We start from the raw sequence: 24,155 nt of genomic DNA, 5'->3' as shown, positions 1-24,155 counted from the left end.
GACAAGAGTAAACAAGTAAACACTAAGGATACTCATAGCCATTCTGAGCAGGGATTTCAAGTTCATTTGGATAAAAGTCAGCTGTTCTTTTATTTAAGTCATATTAACTACAATAATTGTAACCCTGAGTTAAGTATTCAATGTACAATATGAATAACAATATACTTTTATAAATAGCAGGTGGGAGAAGATGCATTACATACTCAGTAGTAAATGAGATACTATCCCTATTCTCCTGAGATACACAAGTATATAAATAAAAGCACATGACACTTCAAGTAATGATAAACACTGTGAAGAAAATAAAGGGTGGGACAGAAAAATGATTGTGAGGACTACTTCAGACTGGATAGCAGGTATACAATGAATGTCTGAAATGTTAGAATGGAAGACTTACCTATGTGCAAAGTACAAACAGAATGAAAAGGAAAAGCTTAGGTCTGGATAGAAAAAGGACTTGGAAAAAAAAGGCTAGCACCATTTATTAGAGAATGAAAAAGCGGTACGTTTTCTGCTGAAAAATCAATTATTTACTTGCATCCCCTGTGCTATTTGTGAAATCTGACTCAACTAGAATTAAAGCAATGAAACTTCGATAATTTGAATACATCTTTTCAAATACCCACCCTCCCCAAATTTAAGAAATATAACTAATGCTTAAAATATGTAGTTTTTAAAGCTTCCAGGACTAAGAAACAGCACAGCAACAGCGCAGACACATGCCAGGTATGTACCCAATCTACTGAATCCTAGCACTACAGGGTGTACCCCTGGAGGCCTCAAGCACTGCCAGGGTGGCCAAGGTAATCCCCAGCACCACAGGGTCCAAACAGCATCTCATCCCCAGAGACACTGCACTGATCCACAGATCTAAACGGCCAAGAATGGTCAGTGGGGGCTTAGGCAGTCTCAGTCTCATTGGGGAGACCACACCCCCCAGTCTCCCCCAATCTTGTGAAGTCTGGTCAGGGAATGTAATGGTTGATCACAGATTTTGTATGTATGAGGCCTTGGGCTCTATCCCAAGCATCAAAATGAAATAAAATAAAATCTTGCAGTCTATGTTATCAAAAAGAAATTTACAGAGAATAAAACATACCACATGAAGGCTGCTCGTGGTTGTTCAAAAACATTCAAAAGTTTTACCATACAGACCAAACCAAACAAACCAAAATACAAGCATTCTTTTAAATATATTTGATCAGGATTAGAACATGAAATCAGTGATATATTAAAGTACCTTAAAAAGTCAATTCTGAAATATTTATGAAGTTATTTTTAACAAATTATTAATGACATCACATTGTATTATAGACAAGAAACTTCAGAAAATGTAACTGGCAGATACTGACTGAAGCCAACACCATAAAGTCTACTTGAGATATCAATTACCCAAGGTCTTGGCAAGAGTAACAAAAACAAAATGTATGGAAGAGATCTTTAAACAAATAGTCCAAATCAGTTATAAATAATGCACTGAATCAACATTGCAAAACAAATCCTGAGTATAAAAAATATATACATATATCACTATTTAACTTGATGAATTCATCTCAATTTAAATAATATTTAAAAACAGAATTATAGCCATAAAAAATAAATGAATGTTTATTTAATCTTTTCAACAAAAATTTTTCAACTTAGTTATCAAAGCAGAGAAATCATCAAGTAAAGGGGGGTGGACCAGCTCCCACCTATCAAAGCCCCAGAAGCTGAACCCACACCCCAAAGCTGCCGCCATGCGTCCAGCCAAACACTACCACCTTAGGACTGAGCTCCACACAGAACCCAATCTGCCAAAAAATTTCAGGTACACAGATTTTTTGGTTGCAAAGTATAGGCCTTCTTGAAGTCAGGATGGATGACCTTCCCCCACCTCCCTGTACTTCCAGAACCCCCAGCAGCCACACTCAGTTAAATTCTGCCAAGTTAAACATTCTGGATTTTCTGGAGAAACATATTCAAACTCTACAATACTGGCATCCCAATAGCAGCACATCAGACTGGATATGATGTAACACAGAAGTCAACTAATCTCACAAAAACGTTAACACAAGAGGCGGAACCTGCAACAACAGCTCAATAAACTCTGTAATCAGACATTAGGGGCTACACTAGCCATATAATACTAAAAAATGTTCACTTTGGTAACTTTTTTTTTTTTTTTTTTGCTTTTTGGGTCACGGCCAGCGATGCTCAGGGGTTACTCCTGGCTCATGCACTCAGGAATTATTCCTGGCAGTGCTGAGGGGACCATTTGGGATGTTGGGAATTGAACCTGGGTCGGCCGTGTGCAAGGCAAACGTCCTACTTGCTGTGCTATTGCTCCAGTCCCGATAACTTTTTTATTCATTTATTCATGGAACAACTACAGCTGACATTTATTTATTTATTTTTGCTTGTTGGGTCACACCCAGCGATGCACAGAGGTTACTCCTGGCTCTGCACTCAGGAATCACCCCTGGCGGTGCTCAGGGGACCATATGGGATGCTGGAAATCGAACCTGGGTTGGCCGTGTGCAAGGCAAACGCCCTACCCGCTGTGCTATTGCTCCAGCCCCTATAAGCTGACATTTAAATAACTAACTTAGTAGCAAATTAGAAAGTCCAAACAAGTATACAATCTACTGGGAAAGACTTCCCAACAGTGGTATATCTGTGCTGAATCTTAAAAAAGTATGCCAGGACAAAAGACAGAATACAGCAGGTAGCCAAATAGTATTTGCATACAGCCAAAATGGGTTTGATCCCTGGTCCCACCAGGAATGATGCCTGAACACAGAGCCAGAAGTAAGCATCAAGCACTACCCGGTGGGTAAACACACATATACATAGTATGTGACATTTACAAGAGTAATAATATACATTATGCATGAGCATCAAGATTGCCTCTAATGATTCCTGCCTCCTAATAATCACATTCATGTGTAGTCTTCTCACCACTAAATAGGACCTTATAAAAATGATGATATGACATGCAAGTCTAAGTTTCAAAGGCCATACTGTTTTCTCCTGATCATTCACTCTGGGGAAAGGCAGACGTCAGGTGAAGGAAATTAAGAAGCTCAACAGAGATTTCATGCAGGGAGAAACTGAAGTGTGCTGACACCATCTCTCCCTGTTCAACTCTGTAGACTTTACATCATGAAAGTGAGTCTGTCAGTCTCAGAAAGCCACCAGATGATGGCAATCCGAGCCAACAACCTGACTGTATCATCATGAGATTCTGAGCCACCACAAACCAAATAAGCTACTCACTGATCCCTGACCTGTAGACACTTATTGTTTCAACCTCCTATGTTTTAGGACCACTTTGCTGTATACAAACAGTAGAGTACCTGACAGATAATGCTAAGAACAGCGTGTACAAAAAGAAAATGATATAGCATACAGAGATAAGTTTGTTAGAATGACTGGGTTAGTGGTCAGAGACTGCCAGCTAAGGAATCTGCACTTTACTGTATATCTAAGCAATGAGTAGGGGGGATTAAAGCAACTTCTCCTGCAGAGAAGCAAAAACTAAACTCAAAATTTTGAAAAAAAATTTACCAAAGAAGTAATAGTGAACAGGAAGTCATTCATATCTCTTTATTAACAAGGACACCAGTTAGAATAATCCTTTAACAGTTTCAGAGGAAAACTGAACTGTGGGTCCTCTAGGGGACTTCAGTACTTACAGTCATCTGATTCCAACGAGCTAACTGCATTCAAGGTGTAAGCACAGGGCTAATCTGCCCTGCTATCACTTGGACTGAGACCTTCCTAGAATCATCCTCACCACTAAATCACTTCGTTCAGGGCTGGAGCATTAGAACGGTGGGGAGAGTGCTTGCCTTGCATGTAATCCCCAGCACAATATACGGTCCCCTGAATTCTGCTAGTACAGATCCCTGAGTGCAGAGCCAGGGAGTAACCCCTAAGCACAGCTAGGTATTGCCCAAACCTCTCCTGAAATTGATGAATGCTTCCTTACAAAATCTCCTCTAGTAGCTTCTGTTTTTGAAATTATATGAAGTCATTGTACCAGGCTTTTAATGTGTGTGTGAATATGTCTCCCCATTTCAAACTTTCTCGAAAAAAATCACTTACTGTTCTACACACGGACAGGATGCAGGGTACCATAGATGATAGCCTGATGACTAGTTAATACTATTCCCTAACCAACAGGAGCTGTTGAACCCTGAAATCAGTTCTACCTTGAGAAGAACGAACCAAAATTATCAAGACCAATGGTTGAATTTAAGAAAAAATACAGGTCAGGGATTTGGCTTGAATGTATGGAAACTTGAATTCAATTTCTGGATTTGAAAAAAAAAAAGTGAGTCCAGATGCCCCATTAAATAATACCACTCCCAGCTCAACTTCCCCAGTCCATTCATTCTGGTCTCTTTTCAGAGCCTTGATCACCCCATCTCTAACACACCACAAAGCTGGATGAAAAGATTCTCAAGCTGCCAGGAAGCACTACTGATTCTCAATGATGCTTCCTGAAAGCAAGAAAAATTCTCATTCGCTAGATTCTAGCTCTTCCCTCCCTATCACAATATATTCACACACATTAAAAGCCTGGTACAATGACTTCATATGATTTCAAAAACAAAAACAAACTACTAGAGGATATTGTATAAGGAAGCATTCACCAATTTCAAAGAGAAAAAAAATCAGTAAAAAGCAGGATATTGGGGAGGTGGAGAGATAGTACAGCAGGTAGGGCGCTTATCTTGCACATGGGTGACCCGGGTTCACCCCCCCACCCCCCAACATCCTGGATGGTTCCCAGAGCACTGCCAGGACTAATTCCTGAGTGCAGAGCCAGGAGTTACCACTGGGCATAGCTGGGTGCAGCCCCAAAACAAAACAGGAAAGAAGGGTATGGTCCAGAGAGATAGTAGAGAAGAAGTTAAGGTGCTTTCCTTTCTCCCACTGACCCTGGTTCCAGGCACCACATATTGTCCCCCACGCACAGCCAGGGGGTCACACTTGAGCACTGAGCCATGAATAATTCCTGAGTATTGACCACAGCTGGAGGTAGCCCAAAAACATAACATGCAGGGTAGTGGGTTTCTGCTGCTGAAGGAGAGGAAAGAAGTTTCTTGTTGAGATAAAATGCATAAAGTAGAAAAGTTTGCCTCATCACTTGCTTGCATGCATTCGGTCCTGGATTTGATGACAGATACCACAGAACAAAAAACATGACATCACCAAAAGTGATCTCCGAGGGGCCGGAGTGATAATACATTGGGTAGGGCGTCTGCCTTGCATACAGCAGACCCAGAAAACAAAAACAAAACAATGTGATCCTTGAGCACAAAGTCAGGACTAAGCCGTGAACACTCTCAAGTGTGGCCCAACAGCAACAATAACAGGAAGAAACGACATTATTTTTGTGTGTGTGCTTCTTTTTGAGTCACACCTGGCAATACATAGGGGTTACTCCTGGCTCTGCACTCAGGAATTACTCCTGGCAGTGCTCGGGGGACCATATAGAATGCTGGGAATCAAACCCGTGTCAGCCGTGTGTAAAGCAAATGCCCTAACCGCTGTGCTATTGCTCCAGCCCCAAGACACTAAATTTTTAACCAGAAAATATGGTTTAAATAATTCTTAAACAGCCCAGGGGGCAAAAGTTAAATCCCCACACCGCATGACTTCCGTGTCTCCCACTCCGAATCCCACCCACACCTAACTCTGTTATCATCAGGCCCTAGCCAGATTGGTCAGGTATCTCTGGAAAGCCCTGAGGTCATCTGAGGAAAGCTTAAGGAGAATACAAAAAAAAAAAGGTTTCGGCAGCAGAATTTTTCTCCTAGTGAAAACAAATATTTACCCCTTCAAATCAGTGATAAGTTAAACTGTCATACTGTTTGCGAGCACAGTAAACTGATTCATACAATCTGAAATGGTCTACAGAGCAATATGGTCTTTTGAATTAGGAACACTTTAAATTTCTTAAATGAAAATATGAGAAGCTATAATCATAAAGATTTTTCCTTTGCTATTTTAATACGGGCCACACCCAACAGTGAGGCTGAGAGTTTACCCCACCACCACCATCCCTAGCAATACTGGGGGCATACAATGACAGGGATCAACAAAGCTTTGCACACATAGGGCAAGTGCTCCACCCAAGTCATAAACCCAGCCGCAATGTTTTTGAAAGGTAGAAGACACACTGAGTCTAGCACAGAAACTGCTTAATAACATTATGTAGACCTCTGGACTGGTAAGTTATCCTTTACAATCACAATCAAGGAGATGACACAATGGGTTTGGTTCCTAGCACCACACCATATTCTTCATTTCCAAATAGTGCCTGGGCTCAAACTCAAGTCTTCTGACATGCACCTACCAGAATTACATACCCAGCCCCAGACTTTCCCTGTTTTATTACTCCAATAGTTTGAAAATCATATTCAAACTCTGAACTGAACTTAGCTACTCTTTCCCACAAAATTTGGTCAAATCATTTCTAAATCCCCTCTAAGCAGTGGTTCCTGAATCTGCTTTTTTGTTTTGTTTTGTTTTGTGTTTGGGTCACACTCAGTAGTGCTCAAGGCTTACAAAACCTGGCTCACCCTTCAGGGGACACTCCTGGGGCTCTGGGGGGACGATATGGGATGCTAGGAATTGAACCTGGGTCAGCTGTGTGCAAAGTAAATACCCTACCCACTATCACTCCAACCCTCCTGAAATCTGTCTTCTAAGACAGAGACAATGGATTACTTTTCTTTGCAACCATCTACTTGAGATTTTTTTTCTTGGCTTTTAAAATTTCAGTTCTAAGTCTATCTTATTTTGAAATCTAGTTTTTTTCTGTTGTACTTTTATGTGTCTAGTGGTGAAACCAGCATTTTGGTACTTAGATTTTAGCTGAAACAGTTTCTGTTTTTTACTTTAGGAAACAAAAAGAATCAACCTCTATGTGACTATACTGGCTATAATATAAACTAGTGATAAACTAATGTCATAATGAGTACACTTATTTGAAAAGCTACTTTTATTATACTAAAACCTTTTTTTGTGCGTGTGTACATATACCCTTCAATTAATTACTATAAAGAAAATATGAAAACAGGGAATCAATATTGAATACACTTACCAGGATGATTGGAAATGGGAGGCTGGAATGCAAGCTCATTGTGAACTGGCCCTAAAGAAAAGATAATAAAACCCCATTTTTATTTATTAAAAGTTTTTCAATACTAAAACTTTTAATAAACCTCACCAAAATTTAACTATCATACCTTTAGAGTAGGTTAGAACAACTCTAAAGGTATACAACTCTACACTTATGCAATGTCTAAAAATTTAAAAGCTAAGATTACTTTATGATTATAATAAACAAATATTACTGAGTTACTTTCGTAGATATTTAATAGCTACCATTTTAGTGCTACATACCAAGTGCTGTTAAGCAGTTTATAAGTTTTACACACATAATTTAATGCAAATTATAAATGAATTATTCATATAACATCATACAGTATAAATTATAATGCAACATACAGCAATTAAAATTGTTAGATCCATTCTAAAAACAAGTGCTTATGGTTTATTAAAGATATTTACATAATAAAAAATACCGAACACGAGATTATAATGTGTTAAGACACTGTGCTAAACACCTCACATGAATTATTATATTTACTTCTTACATGTCTTGAGTTGGATACTATTTTTACTACCCTTAAGGCTTAGAAAGATTAAGTAACTTGGCAAAGAACAAAGTCAGTTAAGGGTTCTACACTGACCCAGGCAGCCAGTTAAAGCTATACCTTTTAAGACATGAAAAAAAAAAATGGTAACATAATTGAAAGAATCAGGATACACTATACACATTATAATTTTCCCCGGAATTTATATATACCCACTTAAATAACTGAAAGGAAAAATATTACAACATTTTAGAAGTGGTGGTAACTCTCATAAGATTTTGGGCAATTTTAACTACATTTATATTTTTCCTGGATTTTCTAAATTTGACTTAAGATGATTTTTATAGTGGAGGAAAGGAATTAAGTATTTATAAGACTAACACTATTTTGGTTAACCAAAGAAACAATGTTTCTATTTCAATGCCTGAGACTATGGAGGTTTCCCTCCTAATAGAGCCTACAGAGAGTACTGATAGATTCAACATCTGAGTGTTGTGGAATGCTAATCCACTGTAGTGAGTGAAACTTTGAAATCCTGACATGCAATGGGTTTCAGTCCACATAGGGTGAATATAGACACACATGAGATCTACAAACATATACAAAGCAAACAAACAAATGAATGGAAATTTATGAGGTGTTAATGAAACATTAGGGACAGAGAAATAAATGTATTTAGTAGTAAACAACAATCCTCTAAAACAAACGTATGATTATGAAAAATAATATTCTTTACAAAAAAATACTGAAAAGCAATAATCATCCAATAAAATGAAACTGTAAGATGAATAAAAGGTTGGAAAAAAAAACTTTTAAAAACTAGAAAGAAAATAAACTTCTCAAAAAGAAAAGGCTCTTACAACAAAAACAAGAGCTTACAGTAATGTCCGGGATGGGGCGGCATAGGCGGGTGGTGCTGAAGATGGCCGTTTTGGTGGTGTGGCAAATTAGGTGTGTATGGTGCAGTCCTACTTCCAGTCCAGGTAGTAGTGCTGTCTAAAAATTAAGGCCCACATGGATTAATTTGTTTTTATAAAGCCTGCCTAGTTTTTTTCTCAACTACATTAAAGATTTTAAAAAGCAAGTACATACTATGATGGTAAGTAGCTGGCTGGCCAGTAAATCCATTCTGCTGCTGTCCTGGCTGAGGCCCTGAAGCTATCTGCAACAGCCCTTCACTATGGCTGCCTGCCAACAGACTGGCAGGCTGACCTAGAGGAACAAGACGGCATTAATATGGTACATTTAGAGATGCGATTCTATGGTTTTACACAGCAAATGAAGGATGAGTTTTATCTGGTAGTTACAACTAACAAAAGAAATGAACAAAAAGTCAAACTTATTCAAGGCCTATTAACAGATTTAAAGAATGATAAATAACAAAGTCATTCATAAAGGAAAACCTTAACTGGCAGTTCACATCTATTGCATTTCAAGTCATGACTGACAAGTTCTTTTTAATTGGCTATTTTTTCTACAACGTCCAAATGCAAATGAAACCCCCACTATATGTCCAAGGAGCACATCAGCTCACCCCTGGCCAGAGACCCCAAATCTGATCCTTTCTGAAAAGGACTCCAAAAGCACTAGCTTACAAAGTGTTAACAACAGGAAAGTTCATTTTTATCAGCACTAGTACATTTTGATAACCACATAATGCTAAAATCTGATAAAATAGAAAACAAGCAAATCTAATGAAATGTAATGGGCAAATCAGAGAAATTTCAAAAAGGTCCACTCCAGGCAAGAGAAATGGTACAGTGGGTAGGGCATTTGTCTTGTACACACCCAATCCTGGTTCAATCCCTGGCATGGCATATGGTCTCTTGAGCCCCACCAGGAGTGATCCATAAGTGCAGAGCCAAGGAATGAGCCCTGAACACCGCTGGGTGTGACCCAAAACAAAAAAAGCAAATATATAAAGTGCTCCTCCACTGTCCAATCAATAATAGTAGTTTTAAAAGTATAAATAAAAAATTATCTGATCTATTAAGAAATTTTTCATGTACTTTTAAAAGCCAAGGATTACCTCATTCAGAGAACATGATTATAATACTGCAGGGTTATAAGTTAGTTGCTCTTTCTATACTTATTGTATCAGGAGGACTAAGCTTTTTCTACTATTCAAAGTAATTCTGTGATGTTACTGACCTACATTTTTAAGGTCTTTTATTCCTTAGTGGAAAAACCTGATTTCTGAAAGAAAGCTTATTTTAATAATTTTTTTCATTATATTGGGCTGGAGTGATGATAGTGATGATAGTACAGCCAGGAGATTGCCCTGCACACAGTCAACCTGGGTTCAATCCCTAGCATCCCATATGGTCCCCCAAGCCTAGTCAGCAGTGAGTAATCCCCGAGCACAGAGCCAAGAGTAAACCCTGAGCACTCCTGGGTATGGCCCCCTAAAAAATAACACTAATAATTTTTTCATAATAGTCTAGGTAGCACAGTTACAATAGTGTTAATATTTATATTAATATACAACTTAATATACAAAGTTACTGCACACCACCAACATCAAAATGCCCAAGACCCTCTACTACTCCCATCACTCTCGTCCACCTCTTTAAGCTTTAATTAAGTAAATTTTATCATTTTTTGGTCAACAATCTTAGGTCATTCTTTTCTCATATCAACAGGAATTTGGACGTTAATAAATGATACCACTGTTCAAACTATCAAGGAAAAGGAATAGTTCTCTTCTCGCTACAGGTCACATTTCCTTAAAGACAAAATTAAAATCTGAAGAGAAAATTTCAATACTTTCCCAATTTTTCAAAGATGTTTTAAAACCCTCTCTCTATTCATCTCAACATTTTCTGAAATTATTTTTAAAGGTTAAATACACTTTTACTCTTGTTTTTCACTTTGTATGTGCATATATTCTTACTTAAATTACAAAGACTATTTCTATACAAGAGAAATTATTTTAATTTACAGATATGTAGAAAGCCCTAAAGATATTCATGTCCTAGTCAAGAATTCCTTCTCTTAAGCTTGCACAATAGACGGAGATGGTGATTAGAAATATTCTAACAGATTGAGCAGAATTCAAATGAGTAAAGAAAAGCTTATCTACTAACACATTTTCATAAATATTTTAGAACCCTTGTTAACTACCAAATATTTCTACACAGTATATCTAGAAGATTAAGACTTCTTACTTCAGCATGTAATAGAAAAGTACAAACTAAATCATTGTTTATATTAATATCTTAATCCAAGTTCTTAAATTCCACGTGACTGTACACCAATATTAAGAGTCTTTAAATAAATTACAAATAGGGGCTGGAGTGAAAGCAGAGAGTAACATGCTTCCCAGCCCCACATATTGTTCCCTGAGCCGTGCCAGAAGTGATCCCTGAGTGCAGAGACACCAGTGGGCATGGGGCAAAAACAAAATCAGAATTACAAACAGTGTTCTTTTTTCCAGAACAAATCAAAGCCTAATTAATACCTGTTTTCCTGAGAAAGGTATCACAATACATTTAATTTATTGAGTTGGATTTTTCCTCCAAACAACTACATATAGATACTCAATATTTAGGGAAATTCAAGTTGCAGACAACATCAGATTCTACAACTCACTTGTGGATGCCACAGGAATGTTGGGAAAGTTGGTGGTACTGGTAGCATTAGACTCAGATGGGGCTAAGAGAGCTGGGGCACTGTATGTCTCTGTCGATGCACGGTTACTTGGTGGATGCTGGATGGTTTGAAGTGAATGGCCTTCAGTGGACAATGATGGCTGTCCCTCAAAGTCATGAACGTATTCATCTTTCACCAACATACTTGGTGGGGCTACAAGGAAAATTAAATGAATTTCAAAATCTTACAAGTTTCTGTTACCAGAAAAAAAATAAATCTTAGCAAGTGACACAACAATACTAACACTAACATAGTGTAAATGATTTAAATATTATTTTAAACATATACTTTATCACCAAAAGCTATTTAGAGGTAGCACATTAGATATATTTTTTCAGTATGACTGATTATAAAATTTGAAACTAGACATTTTAGCAACTTCCAGCTATGATCCTAAAAGGATATTTGTTTCTTAATTAACCTGCAAATAATCAAGCCCGGCAAGCTACTGAGAGTATTCGATATGCCAGACACAGTAACAACAAAGTCTCCAATGGAGACGTTACTGGGCCCGCTCGAGCAAATCGATGATCAACGGGAGGGCCTTTACTTACTTACTTACTTACTATAAGACAAGAACCTATGGATAGGGAAAATATTCGGAGAAGACTAATTATTGAATCCAAATTCAAACTGGATAGTTAACTCTTTTTTTTTTTTTGCTAACTTCACATTATAGAGAAATAAGTGGAATCTGATAATTATCCAAATCTAAGACCTAAAATTATTTTGAAAATATTTTAAACTGAATGTCCTTATTTTGAAAATGAAGTATATAAAGTGTCCTCTAAAGGGTTAGAACAAAAATAACAAAAGAATCCTTAATGGTATGTCAAACTTCCTTCAAATCTATCCAAATGTTTGCTAAATATATGGTGTGAAAAAAAAAATCAACATTTTTCAATTTGGTGGTTACACCTCAATAAGCAAAGCTAGACACTAGCTGATACAACAAAGTTCCCTGAATAAACTAGGGAAGAGTTTGCTTTGTTGTGAGAAAAAAAAGTGAACTGAAACTGCATTATAATGACAATTGTTTTCTGCCTCAAGTCTCCCTGTTTGTTTTGTGGCTGTTTTTTGTTTTGTTTTGTTTTTTAGCAAATAAACATCTCGGAGAGCCCGGCAAGCTACCGAGAGTATTCGATATGCCAGACACAGTAACAACAAAGTCTCCAATGGAGACGTTACTGGGCCCGCTCGAGCAAATAAACTTTACTGCTTTGAATTAACACTACTCCAGAGTTTTACAATCCATTTAACTCTAATACTAGATTCTCTTCCTAGAGCAGTCAATTAATAGTCTATAAAAAAGCATTCTCTTTTTCATTAAGAATCAACATAATACAAAAAGAAAAAGAAAAATAGGGGAAAAAAATCAACATCTTCATCACTGTATCACTGTCATCCCATTGTTATCAATTCCCTCGAGCAGGCACCAGTAACGTCTCCATTCATCCTAGCCCTGAGATTTTAGCAAGTGCCACACTGGAGGCTCTTTCAGGGTCAGGGGAACGAGACCCATCATTGTTACTGGGTTTTGGCATATCGAATACGCCACGGGGAGCTTGCCAGACAAGTGACTGATGTGAGTAATCTTTCATCCAGACTCAAGTAGGGGTTTTATATACCGTGTATATTTTTATAGTCTCTGTCAAGGTAAATGTAAATAAAATTAGTATAGAGAGTGGAAGTTAGAAGTTGGAAGACGTCTACTCTCATGGAACTTGCTATTTTTCACAGTATTTTTCTACTGCTTCAATATTGAGTACCCACTAGTCTAGATGTGCTTAGCAAGTACTCTGACCAACAATAGTGTGGACAATCTGACCTTCCACGAAAGCTTTATATGTCAACCACTAGGGGGATCCACAAGGTTGACAACAATTGGAGAATCACTAAAAAGTTACTAATCCACAAAAAATATTTTCAGTATAGCACAGAGGTAGGGCGTTTGTTTTGCGTGCAGCCAGCCTGGCCGAGCCGGGTTCGATTCCTCCGCCCCTCTCAGAGAGCCTGGCAAGCTACTGAGAGTATCTCGCCCGCAAGGCAAAGCCTGGCAAGCTCCCTGTGACATATCCAATATGCCAAACACAGTAACAAGTCTCACAGTGGAGACACTACTGTGCCCGCTTGAGCAAATCGATGAACAACGGGAGGACAGTGCTACAGTGCTACTAGTATTTTAAGATACAGTAGGAGTGAGATTAAAAAAAAAAACTGGATTCTAGCTCTCATGGATGGATGTCTTCCAATGCCTAACATCCACTGAGCTAGATATAAATAATTCTCCAAAAACCTGGACAAAGAATCGTGAAAATCTGAAGGGACACGGTAATAACTACGTGGTGAAGAGGCAGGTCTTTAACCTTAAAGCTACCCTTTCCAGGACAACAAAACAGCTCCCGTTACCAACCCAGTTTTCTCAGAAACTTTAACTAAACACTGATTAACAAGTACCAAGAGGAACTACTCGTCCTATACTATTAGTGACATAGATTTAAGAGGAGAATAAAAACAAGTAAACTTTCATTTCTTTCTAAATCTTGCAAGGTGACATTTCTTACACACATGCAAGGCTCAAACAAAACAGGAGCACAAGTCACCAACTTCCCTCCAAACAGTTAAATATCTTTCTATGGTAATGGTGGCCTTTTATCAGTTTCTCTGCAGATTAAATAATTCTCAAAGAAATCTCAGTTCATTAACATGTTTTGAGTAACAGCTAAAGTATTAGCATATCTGTTCTCAAATATTATTCTAAAAAACAAAATACCTCCCAATTTGTTCCATTTCCCCACCTCTAAATACTTCTCTTTCTAAAAATAGCCTGAAATCAGGTGACCAGCATATACTTTTTGAGGAGTCTTCTTACCCAAAATATAACACAAAAAAACTAACAGTTTCAAATCATTCTAAATTATCATTATAATATTATGCTAAAATGAAAAATATAAAAATGGAATTTTAAGGTTGTGTGATTTCAAATTTCTAGACATTGTTATTTACTTGTACTTAATCAATTTCATTTACACATCAATTAGAAATATTCTTCCTTAATATTTTATGGTTTAGTGCATTTTCCTATCATAATTTCAGGCTACTATGGTTCATAAGGGCTGGAGTGATAGCACAGGGGAAGAGTGTTTGCCTTGAGTGCAGCCAGCCCGGCCGAGCCGGGTTTGATTCGTCCGCCCCTCTCGGAGAGCCTGGCAAGCTACTGAGAGTATCTCGCCCGCACAGCAAAGCCTGGCAAGCTATCCGTGACATATTCAATATGCCAAACACAGGGAATGCCCTGCCACAGTGGCAGGGGGGGATGGGGGGAACGGGGGGGGGGGGAGGGATATTATCCTTGGTGGTGGAAAATGGGCACTGGTGGAGGGATGGGTATTTGATCATGGTATGACCGAAATACAAGCACAAAAATTTGTAAATCTACAACTGTACCTCATGGTGTTTCACTAATAAAAAATAAATTCAAAAAAAAAAAAGCTAAAAAAAAAATATGCCAAACACAGTAACAACAAGTCACAAAATGGAGACGTTATTGGGCCCGCTCAAGCAAATCGATGAACAATGGGAGGACAGTGTTTTTTATAGTTCATAAATAGCAAAAGAGCAGTACAAATCCGAAGTCAATAGACTTGAAATCTACTTATAAATGCTAATGGATGCCCCCAACATACACACACTTCGAATCAGCATGGTTTTTATTTGTGAATTTTACACTGGTATCCACACAACTCTCGGTCAGTCAACACAACAAAGAACAAGATTAAAAAACCTAAGTTACAAGAAACAGAATACTTACCATTACTCTGCAGCGTTAATCCTGAGAGATCTTAATTTTTGAAGGAGAAAAGAAAATGAAAATATTAATTATTACCATTAACGGTATTTATCTTAAATTACAGAATTTAAGCCAGATTCAAATTTTATGAACCATTTTAATTCAAGCATAGTAGTTAAATGCCATCTGACAATAAACTAAGCATTCATATTCAATTCAGCAATGTTTTCTACCTTATTTTCCAAAAATGCTTTAAATGAGCAAAATACCAACTATATTCCTTAACAGTAAAAACACTAGTTTGTTTCCAAGTTCAAATTTTAAAAGTTTTATTCCATTAAGAATGACTGGTTCTTTAACCTTATTGGAAGGTTAAACAACCTCCAATTATAGTTTAACTCATAACAATTGAAACACTGAGATTTTTTTTCCCTTTGCGCTTCTAAGGGGAAAAGTCTACTTACCAATTCCAGGTGAAACAACTCGTTCATAGTGATATGGATTCACACAGACACTATCACATTTTAGGTCAAATGCATACTGACAATATTTAACATGTTTTAGCTCATTTTTGTGAAGATCAGGCCACCTCCAAAGGCGGGCATAAATCACATGAGGGAATCCTTTCCTACCAGCCACCTAGAAAAAAAATTTTAAACTGCTTATTGAATATCGGTTGTATGTTATATATTATACAAGCATTTTTTTGAAGGAGGGTACATTCTATGATGCTTGGGGGTCCGTGTTGTACCAGGGGTCAACCCACGGTTCCCACATACTAGCACCTCCAGTCCTTTCAGCCAACTCTCTGATCCTACACATACAAAGCATATAGAGGTGTTCTCATTTAGTTCTTAGAATTCGGTCATCAGTATTAAAAAAACCATTTCGCAAATGAGAAATAGCTTTCTTGGTCACAGTCACAATGCAGTGAACCTAAGTACAATGTCAAGCCCATGTTCAGATTAAAAAAATGCAAAATGTATCAATTTGTTCCACTATTATTCCCAAAATCTAGAAATAAAAAACTTCAACCTAATAACATAAAAAAATTCTCTTTAAAAATATTAAGCACAGGGGCTGGAGTGACAGCACAGTGGGTAGGGCGTTTGCCTTGCACGTGGTCAACCCGGGTTTGATTCCCAGCATCCCATATGGTCCTCTGAGCACCGCAGGAGTGATTCCTGAGTGCATGAGCCAGAAGTAACCCCTGTGCATCGCCAGGTGTGACCCAAAAAGCCAAAAAAATAAATAAATATATATGTATATATATATTAAGCACAGGGCAGGGTGGAGTGGGGTGGGAACCGGAGAAATAGCAGAGTGCTTTTCCCTTGGTAGCAGCCAACCCACATTTGGTCCCCAGCATCCCATATAGTCCCCTGCGCAATGCTAGGTGTAATTTCTGAGTACAGAGCCAGGTGTAAGCCCGGAGCATTGCCAGGTGTGACCCAACCCCCCCAAATCCCCAAAAGAAAAATTAAGCATGGGAAATGTGTTATTTAACTCTGCATGTAAAATACAATGAGTAAAAATAAAAGCAAATAAAAATATTCAAATACTAGTTTTGACTTTAAAACTATGCATAGGGGCTACAGAGTTAGTAGCCTCTGAGTACTGCTGTTTGGTCCAAAAACTAAAGCTAAAAAACAACCTTAAATCTGCCTAGTTTTTCATATTAACGAAAGTACCAAACATATGATATCAGATTTCAAAATTATTAGTAATTATATTATTATCCAGTTCTTACTCTTGGAGAACCTGGCAGGCTACTGAGAGTATCCTGCCCGCACAGCAGAGTCTGGCAAACTCCCCGTGGCATATTCGATATGCCAAAACCCAATAACAACGATGGGTCTCATTCCCCTGACCCTGAAAGAGCCTCGAATGTGGCACTTTCTAAAATCTCAGGGCTAGGAAGGAGGAGATATTACTGGTGCCTGCTTAAGGAAATCGATGAACAACAGTATGACAGTGATAACAGTGAAAAGGAAAAATTATAAGTCAGATTAAGTGTGCACATAATTAATACAAAGTGGGCGAGGGGACGGGGAAGGAGGAATACGAAAGAGCTAAAAGTATAGGTTGTCTTTTTGTTTGTTTGTTTGTTTGACCCCAGTGATGCTCAGGGGTTACTCCTGGCTCTCTACTCAAGAATTATTTCTGGTAGTGCTCGGGGTCAATATGGGATGCCAGGGATCGAACTGGGTCAAGCACATAAAACAGCAAGCGCTTTATCCACTGTACTATCTCTCCACCCCTTCTTTTGCTTTTATCTACCAATTTTTCTATATTAACCTTTAGAAGTTCTTTTTATATATTAAAAAAAGCACATTTTTAAAGGCTGGTGTATATATATGTATTTTATTCTATGGATATAGGTACAGGGCATACAGTATCTGAAGAGGTGAAGCAGTAAACTTTTTTTTTTTTTTGGCTTTTTGGGTCACACCCAGCAATGCTCAGGGGTTACTCCTGGCTCTGCACTCAGGAATTACTCCTGGTGGTGCTTGGGATGCTGGGGATTGCACTAGGGACAGCCGTGTGCAAGACAAACGCCCGACCCAATGTACGATTGCTCCAACCCTGAAGCAGTAAACTAAGAGCAGAGAGAAAAGAGGAAATGAGCAGCTTTAGAAAAATTTCAGTTCAAAACTAACCTGAAGCCGTCCATCCAAGGTTCTCTGAATGGTAACACATTTGCTAGGATGAGCCCCATTTGTAGTTATAGCTGTTATTAAAGAATCCAATTCATCTTTTTTCTCCTTTAACTTCTTTACCAAACTTTCAATTGCTCTTTTTGCAAATGTTTCGCTTTCTCCACCTTGTCTATGGCACATCAAACTATGCACAATGCTCAGACAGGCATCATTACTTGTTGGAGTATTTGTAATAGACATATTGTCCATTTGTTAAAAGTTATTTCTTTAAATCAAGTATGCTTCCAATTTCCAGAGTAATCTTGGTATTTTGGAGGCAGTGAAAAATAATGGCTAATGTTGCAAAGCAAATTGTTAGACATGTGGTATTCAGGATAACCTAAGGGGGAAAAAAAGGTAAGACAGCTATTAGAATGTGTTTCATAAACTACTCAACTAACTTAAAAAGATGGAATTGCTCCCATGAAGTCAAATCCCAACACATAATTAAACTTTGCTGCTTAAGTGTTCAAAATGACTTAATTAAAATGTTGCTGCTTTTGACATCCAGAACAGTTAACTCTCTAAGTCTAGGGCCAGAGAAATAGCATAGGATGGTAAGGCATTTGTCTTGTATCTGGCCACAAGGTTTTTGTTTGTTTTCTTTTTGGGTCACACCCGGCAATGCACAGGGGTTACTCCTGGCTCTGCACTCAGGAATTACTCCTGGCAGTACTCAGGGGACCATATGGGACACTGGGAATCGAACCCAGGTCAGCCTCATGCAAGGCAAATGCCCTACCCCCTGTGCTATCGCTCTAGACCCAACAAGGGGTTTTTTTGACCCCTGGCACTGCAAGGCCCCTGAGCAGTGAATGTGCCCCCTCCCCAAAAAGTCTCTCGGTCTACCAATAATACACATGGGAAAAAAACATTATTACCAAGGTACAAAGTGCTATTTATAGTTAGTAACACCCCACTTTGTCAAAAGAAAAAAGCAGAAATATGAACTCTAACTTTTAAATGTATTTAAAAAAAACATTAAAAATGCTTAACATCAATCTGTCACTAAGGAAATAGAAATCAAAACCTCTAGGGTGAATAAATCAAGGATACACATTAGTATTAGCAAAACAGAGGGGAAATAGAAAGTTCATACATTGGTAGTAGAATGGCAATATGGTGGTTGCTTTGGAAAGTGGTATAAAATTTCTCAAAATGTGAGTAACATTATTTACCATATAACCCAACAATTCCACTCTTAGTAATTCTCCCCACAATTATTAAAAACTATGTTTACAAAAAAAACAGTAATACAATGTCATAGTACTCAAATGTTCATGATAATACAATTCATAGCCAAGAAGTAGATACAACTCAAGTGTCCACCAAAAGATGAATGTACGAATGAGTATATCCTTAAATCGGAGTACCTGGGGTGGGGAGATGGTACAAGAGACTGGGAGTTTACCTTGCAAGTAGCTGACCCAGATGATTCAAGAAAAATAAAAATGAAGTAGTGGGTCGGAGCAATAGCACAGTGGGTACGATGCTTGCTTTGCATGCAAGCTACCTGGCTGGATTCAATCCCCAGTACCCCATCTGGTACCCTGAGCCCACCAGGAGCGATCGCTGAGTGCAGAGCCAGGTGTAATCAGCACTGCTTGCTGGGTGGGCCCCAAACCCAAAACAAACATAAAACAAAATTGAAGCACTTTTTCAATCATAAAATGAAATGAAGTATAGATGTGCTACAATATGAATAAACCCAGAAAACAAATCTAAGTGAAAGTCAGTCACAAAAAGCTATATACTAGGGATGCAGTGCCACCAGCAGGTTAACCTGTAACTGCATGGCAAATGCACCAGCAGCCTGATGTTGCCTTCAGGTTCCCTAATACCCCCAAATCGCTGCTGTGTCTCTGGGTGGACCCCAACAACTCAGGACCAAGTTTCCCAAGAAATTAAATGGTCAAAAGTTAGTTGTAAGGCACACCCAAACACCACCTTCAACTCAGCCATATAAGTTCATTTATCATCCTTGCTTCAGAGCCCATAAATAAATCTAGAAAGAGATCAAACACTGCAGTTAATACCGTTAAATACCGGACCTGAGCAAAGCTGAACACACTGGGGTAAATTGGGGGAGGGGGGATGGGTCAGCCTAGAGTCGATCCAAGCAGAGCCCCTGGCAGCAGCTTGCTCCCACAACCCAATAAGGGCTGGAGCGATAGCACAGCAGTGGGGCGCTTGCCTTGCAAGCCGCCGGCCGGGCAGAGCCGAGTTCAATTCCTCTGCCCCTCTCAGAGAGCCTGCAAGCTACCAAGAGTATCTCTCCCGCACGGCAAAGCCTGGCAAGCTACCTGTGACGTATTCGATATGTCAAACACAGGAGCAACAAGTCTCACAATGGAGATGTTACTGGGCCCGCTCGAGCAAATCGATGAACAACGGGAGGACAGTGCTACAGTGCTACAGTGCCCCTGGCCAGATTCCACTGTCTCCGGAAGAACCTCAACAAGATATAATCTGCTGGAAATTCAGGTATGCAGATTTGTGACTGAAATCTCCAGGCATTCTCAGGGTCAGATGGGCTAACCACTTCCTTACACTCCTGGAAGCACTGACAGTCACCTTCACGAACCAACTCCAGCGCCATCATGTAAGCTCTTTTATTGGCCTTCCTTCAGAGACCCATAAATAAGTCTCAAAAGAGATCGAAAGTTGCAGTTAATCTCAGACCTGTGCAAGACTGTCCAGACTGGGGTAAATCAGAAGGGCGGCAGATCAGCTGGGTGCCCGCCTACGCAGAGCCCCAGAAGCCACTTGCTCCCACAATCCAAACCACCTTTAAGCCCCAGGCCACACTCCACTGACTCAGGATGGACTTCACCAAGATATAAAATGCTGAAAATTTGGGTATGCGTGTTTTGTCACTGAAATCTCCAGGCTTTCTCGGGGGCTACCTCACCCCACCTCCCTGTACTTCCAGAAGCCTCGGCAGTCACACCCACATCCCAAAGATGCCACACAACTGAAAAAGCTATTCCAGCCTTCCTTCCTGATAAAAATACTGAACGCCCTGAACAAACATGATGACCTCTTAGTACCTGTATTGCAAGCCAGAATGCACAAAAAGAGAGAAACAAGAAAAGTACCTGCCATTGAGGCAGCAGGCTGGGGAAGGAGGGAGTTGGGGGATAGTGGGAGGAAACGAGGGGGGGTGGATATTGGTGGTGGAAAATGTACATGTGGAGTGATGGGTGTTGGATCATTGTATGACTGAAACCCAACCATGAACAGCTTTGTAATGGTCTATCTCATAAACATCCAATAAAAAATATTTTAAGCCATATATTATAGTTATATATAATACAGCATATATTATATTTATATTATATAAATTATATTATAATTATATATAATATTCACATTATATATTATATAAACCTACTTATATGAATAAGAACATTCATAAAAAAATAGGTTAGAAGTTGCCAGGGGCTAGTAGGAAAGAAGTGACTGCTAACAGGTACAAAGTCTTTTTAGGCAGGTAATTCAAGTGTTTTTAATGATGGTAAATGTTTCAGAACTCTATGCCACTGAACTGTACACCTGTTTTTTTTTTTTTTAACTCCTGTGTTTTGGATCACTCTCCAAACCAGAGGGGTCACTCCTGCCCTGATGCTGGGGATCAAACTCAGGCTTCTTCTATGCAATGTATGTGCTCAGCTGGTGATCTTCAGAGTTTTTCTTATGTTTCTCGATACTGAGCACTTGTTCACATTTAACATAAACATGTTGAAGGAACATATTTTAGGCAACGAGAGACAACCTGCATGGGGAATTTTGGAGTCAGATTGCCTGGGGAACTTTGGAGTCAGATATCTGATTAAAATCTCAGTCCTCACAATTAAGAAACTGGACAAATTAAAACTCTCTGAACCTGACTTAAAAGGAGAAAGAGAGAGGTGGGTACACTGGTGAGGGGTGTGATATTGCAATTATGTGCATGAGAAGTTATCACTGACTGTATTATAAACCACAGAATCTCAATAAATTAAAAAAAAGTCTAAAGAGTGCAGAACCCAAAGGAGAAAATATAGACAATGCCTGTATCAAAAGGTAGATAATATCTAAATGTTACAATGTTTAGTTTGTTTTAAAGGAGGTTTTCCCCCTAAAACACATTATGCACTTTTCTACATTTTCCCCTACTTTGGCCAAAGTTTTTTTAGGAGGGCAAGGACAGAAACATACCACTTACTCACGATACACTTCCTTCTATAGGAGACAGGCTAATCACATAAATGAATGAAACAAGCCAGGTGTAAAGAAAAGTTCAGAGAAGTACAAGTGCAGGCCCATCTATGGTGGGCAGTCATCACTTACATTCAGAAGAAATGGAATTTGATAGTAATCTGCGTGCTACTGCCAGTACTTCAATGCCAAATGAGATTCACATCTCATATTTTAAAACTGGCAACCTACTTGTGGGAAAAAAGAAAAGAAGAGGGGAAGAAACTACTATGCCAAAAATGGAGGGGGGGGGGGGAGGCCATACCTTCAACTTAAATCATGCTGAAAAGAACTACCAGTCTAAAAATCTCTGAATACCAACTGCACAATAGTTTTATTACTGAGACAAAAAAGAGACTGCTTTTACTTACTGATTTACTTTATTCATCATTATATGCCCAATTTCTGAGATATTTAAGGGTTCCTTGTTGTCAAATGAATGTATTTCTTTGGGGGGGGGGGCTGAATAGTTTGGGCCACACCTGGTGATGCTCAGAGGTTACTCCTGGCTCTGTGCTCTGTAATTACCCCTGCCAGTGCTTGGGGGACCATATGGGATGCCAGGGATCATATGCAGGCTGGCTGTTAGTTAAGGCAAACACATTATCCCTGCTCTACTATCACTCTGGCCCCAAATGAATGTATTTCTACTAGTATTTCTGCTATTTCTACTAGCTTTCAGAATCATGCTCATGCTATTTCTTTTGCCATTTTGTGCATTTAGAAGAGTCCTAGTCATCCCTCAAAGTACAGCCTAGGAGCTCAATTTCTCAAGGCTGGAGAGATAATACAGCAGATAGGGTGCTTGTCTTGCAAGAAGCCAACCCTATTTCAACATTCAGATTTCCATATGGCCCCCCAAACACTGCCAGGAATAATTACTGAGTGCAGAGCAAGGAGCAGTCCCTGTGTATCGCAAGGTATGTTCCCAAAACAAAACAAAAAGAGCCCAATTTCTCCAAGAGCTTCCCCACACACTGTTTTATTCCCTCATTCCTGGAGAATTACCTTCCTATTGCATTTATTGTATATTTGCTAATGTTATTTGGCCCCTTCCTCAAATTTAAAACACACCCCTAGATATCTTGTTATATACGTTACATCCCAACATATCTTATTAGGTGCTTGATAATATAAAAGCGAAAGTTCAAGAAAACAGATTAGAGATTCCAAGTAACAATGCAGTTTCCAACATTTTAAAAGAAATTTTTTATTTAATTAAACATGATTTCACGGCAAAGCCTGGCAAGCTACCTGTGACGTATTCGATATGTCAAACACAGTAACAAGTCTCATGATGGAGACGTTACTGGGCCTGCTCGAGCAAATTGATGAACAACGGGAGGACCGTGACCGTGCCCGTGAAACATGATTTACAAAGTTATTGAGTTGAGTTTTAGGCATATAATATTTTAGTGCCAATCCGACCACCAGTGTCAACTTCCCTTTACCAGTGTTCCCATACTTCATCCCCCCCACCCACCCTCACCCCTGGCCCACACTCACTTGCCTACTTGCCACCTTGACAGGAACATTACGAAGTTCGGTGGTTGCTTAAATACTGTGTTTTCAGTGCTGCATGTACAACCAAAGCCTCAACCCTTGTTCCCACATTACTTTCCTTTCTCATCTTATTTCTCCCACTCTCGCCCCTGCCTTGATTTCTTTCCTTCTCTGTCCTTCTCCTCCCTTGGCTCTGGCATCAAAGGTGATCGAGGCATCCCCCCTTTACTATACTTCCTCATCCAGCTATTCCATATACCACAGATAAGTGACATCATCCTGCATTGGTCTTTCTTCTTCTGGCTTACCTCATCGACATGTTACACAATTTCTTTGTTCCTTGCAGCTGCATAGCATTCCACTGTGTACATATACCACCTCTTCATAATTCATTCACCTGCTGTTGGAAATCTAAGTTGACTCCGCATCTTGTACTAAGTTTAGCAAAAAATGAACGTTTTTATGTCCTCAGGGTAGATAATCAAAAGTGGAATTGCTGGGTCATATGGCTTTGTTTCGTTTTGTTTTTCATTGGGGTGGGGGTACATATGGCCGCACTCAGGGGTTCCTCCTGGCTTGGCACTCAGGAATTTCTCCTGATGACGTTCGGAGAACCAT

The 24,155-nt window shown here is 39.0% G+C and overlaps 1 protein-coding gene across 3 annotated transcripts in view; it reads right to left on the bottom strand.

Annotated features, from left to right (window-relative positions):
* SMAD4 (SMAD family member 4) overlaps positions 1-24,155 on the bottom strand; it is a 57,970-nt gene that overhangs the window by 16,985 nt on the left and 16,830 nt on the right. For all 3 annotated transcript variants that reach the window (XR_008795532.1, XR_008795531.1, XM_056138002.1), the window contains exons 2-8: positions 17,757-18,135; positions 15,561-15,735; positions 15,118-15,147; positions 11,247-11,459; positions 8,748-8,867; positions 8,535-8,651; positions 7,100-7,150 (exon numbers count right to left, since the gene is read on the bottom strand). Coding sequence is in view for 1 of the 3 variants with exons in the window: in XM_056138002.1 (XP_055993977.1) it covers positions 7,100-7,150; positions 8,535-8,651; positions 8,748-8,867; positions 11,247-11,459; positions 15,118-15,147; positions 15,561-15,735; positions 17,757-18,005 (955 nt within the window). In the remaining 2 variants the exon portion in view is untranslated. The remainder of the gene's footprint in view (positions 1-7,099; positions 7,151-8,534; positions 8,652-8,747; positions 8,868-11,246; positions 11,460-15,117; positions 15,148-15,560; positions 15,736-17,756; positions 18,136-24,155) is intronic.

This window comes from Sorex fumeus, unplaced genomic scaffold (assembly GCF_029834395.1).
Source record: "Sorex fumeus unplaced genomic scaffold, SorFum_2.1 ptg000128l, whole genome shotgun sequence".
In the NCBI taxonomy this organism is placed as follows: Eukaryota; Metazoa; Chordata; class Mammalia; order Eulipotyphla; family Soricidae; genus Sorex; species Sorex fumeus.
The sequence above is the reverse complement of the archived record's forward strand: the minus strand, read 5'-3'. Positions and strand labels throughout refer to the sequence as shown.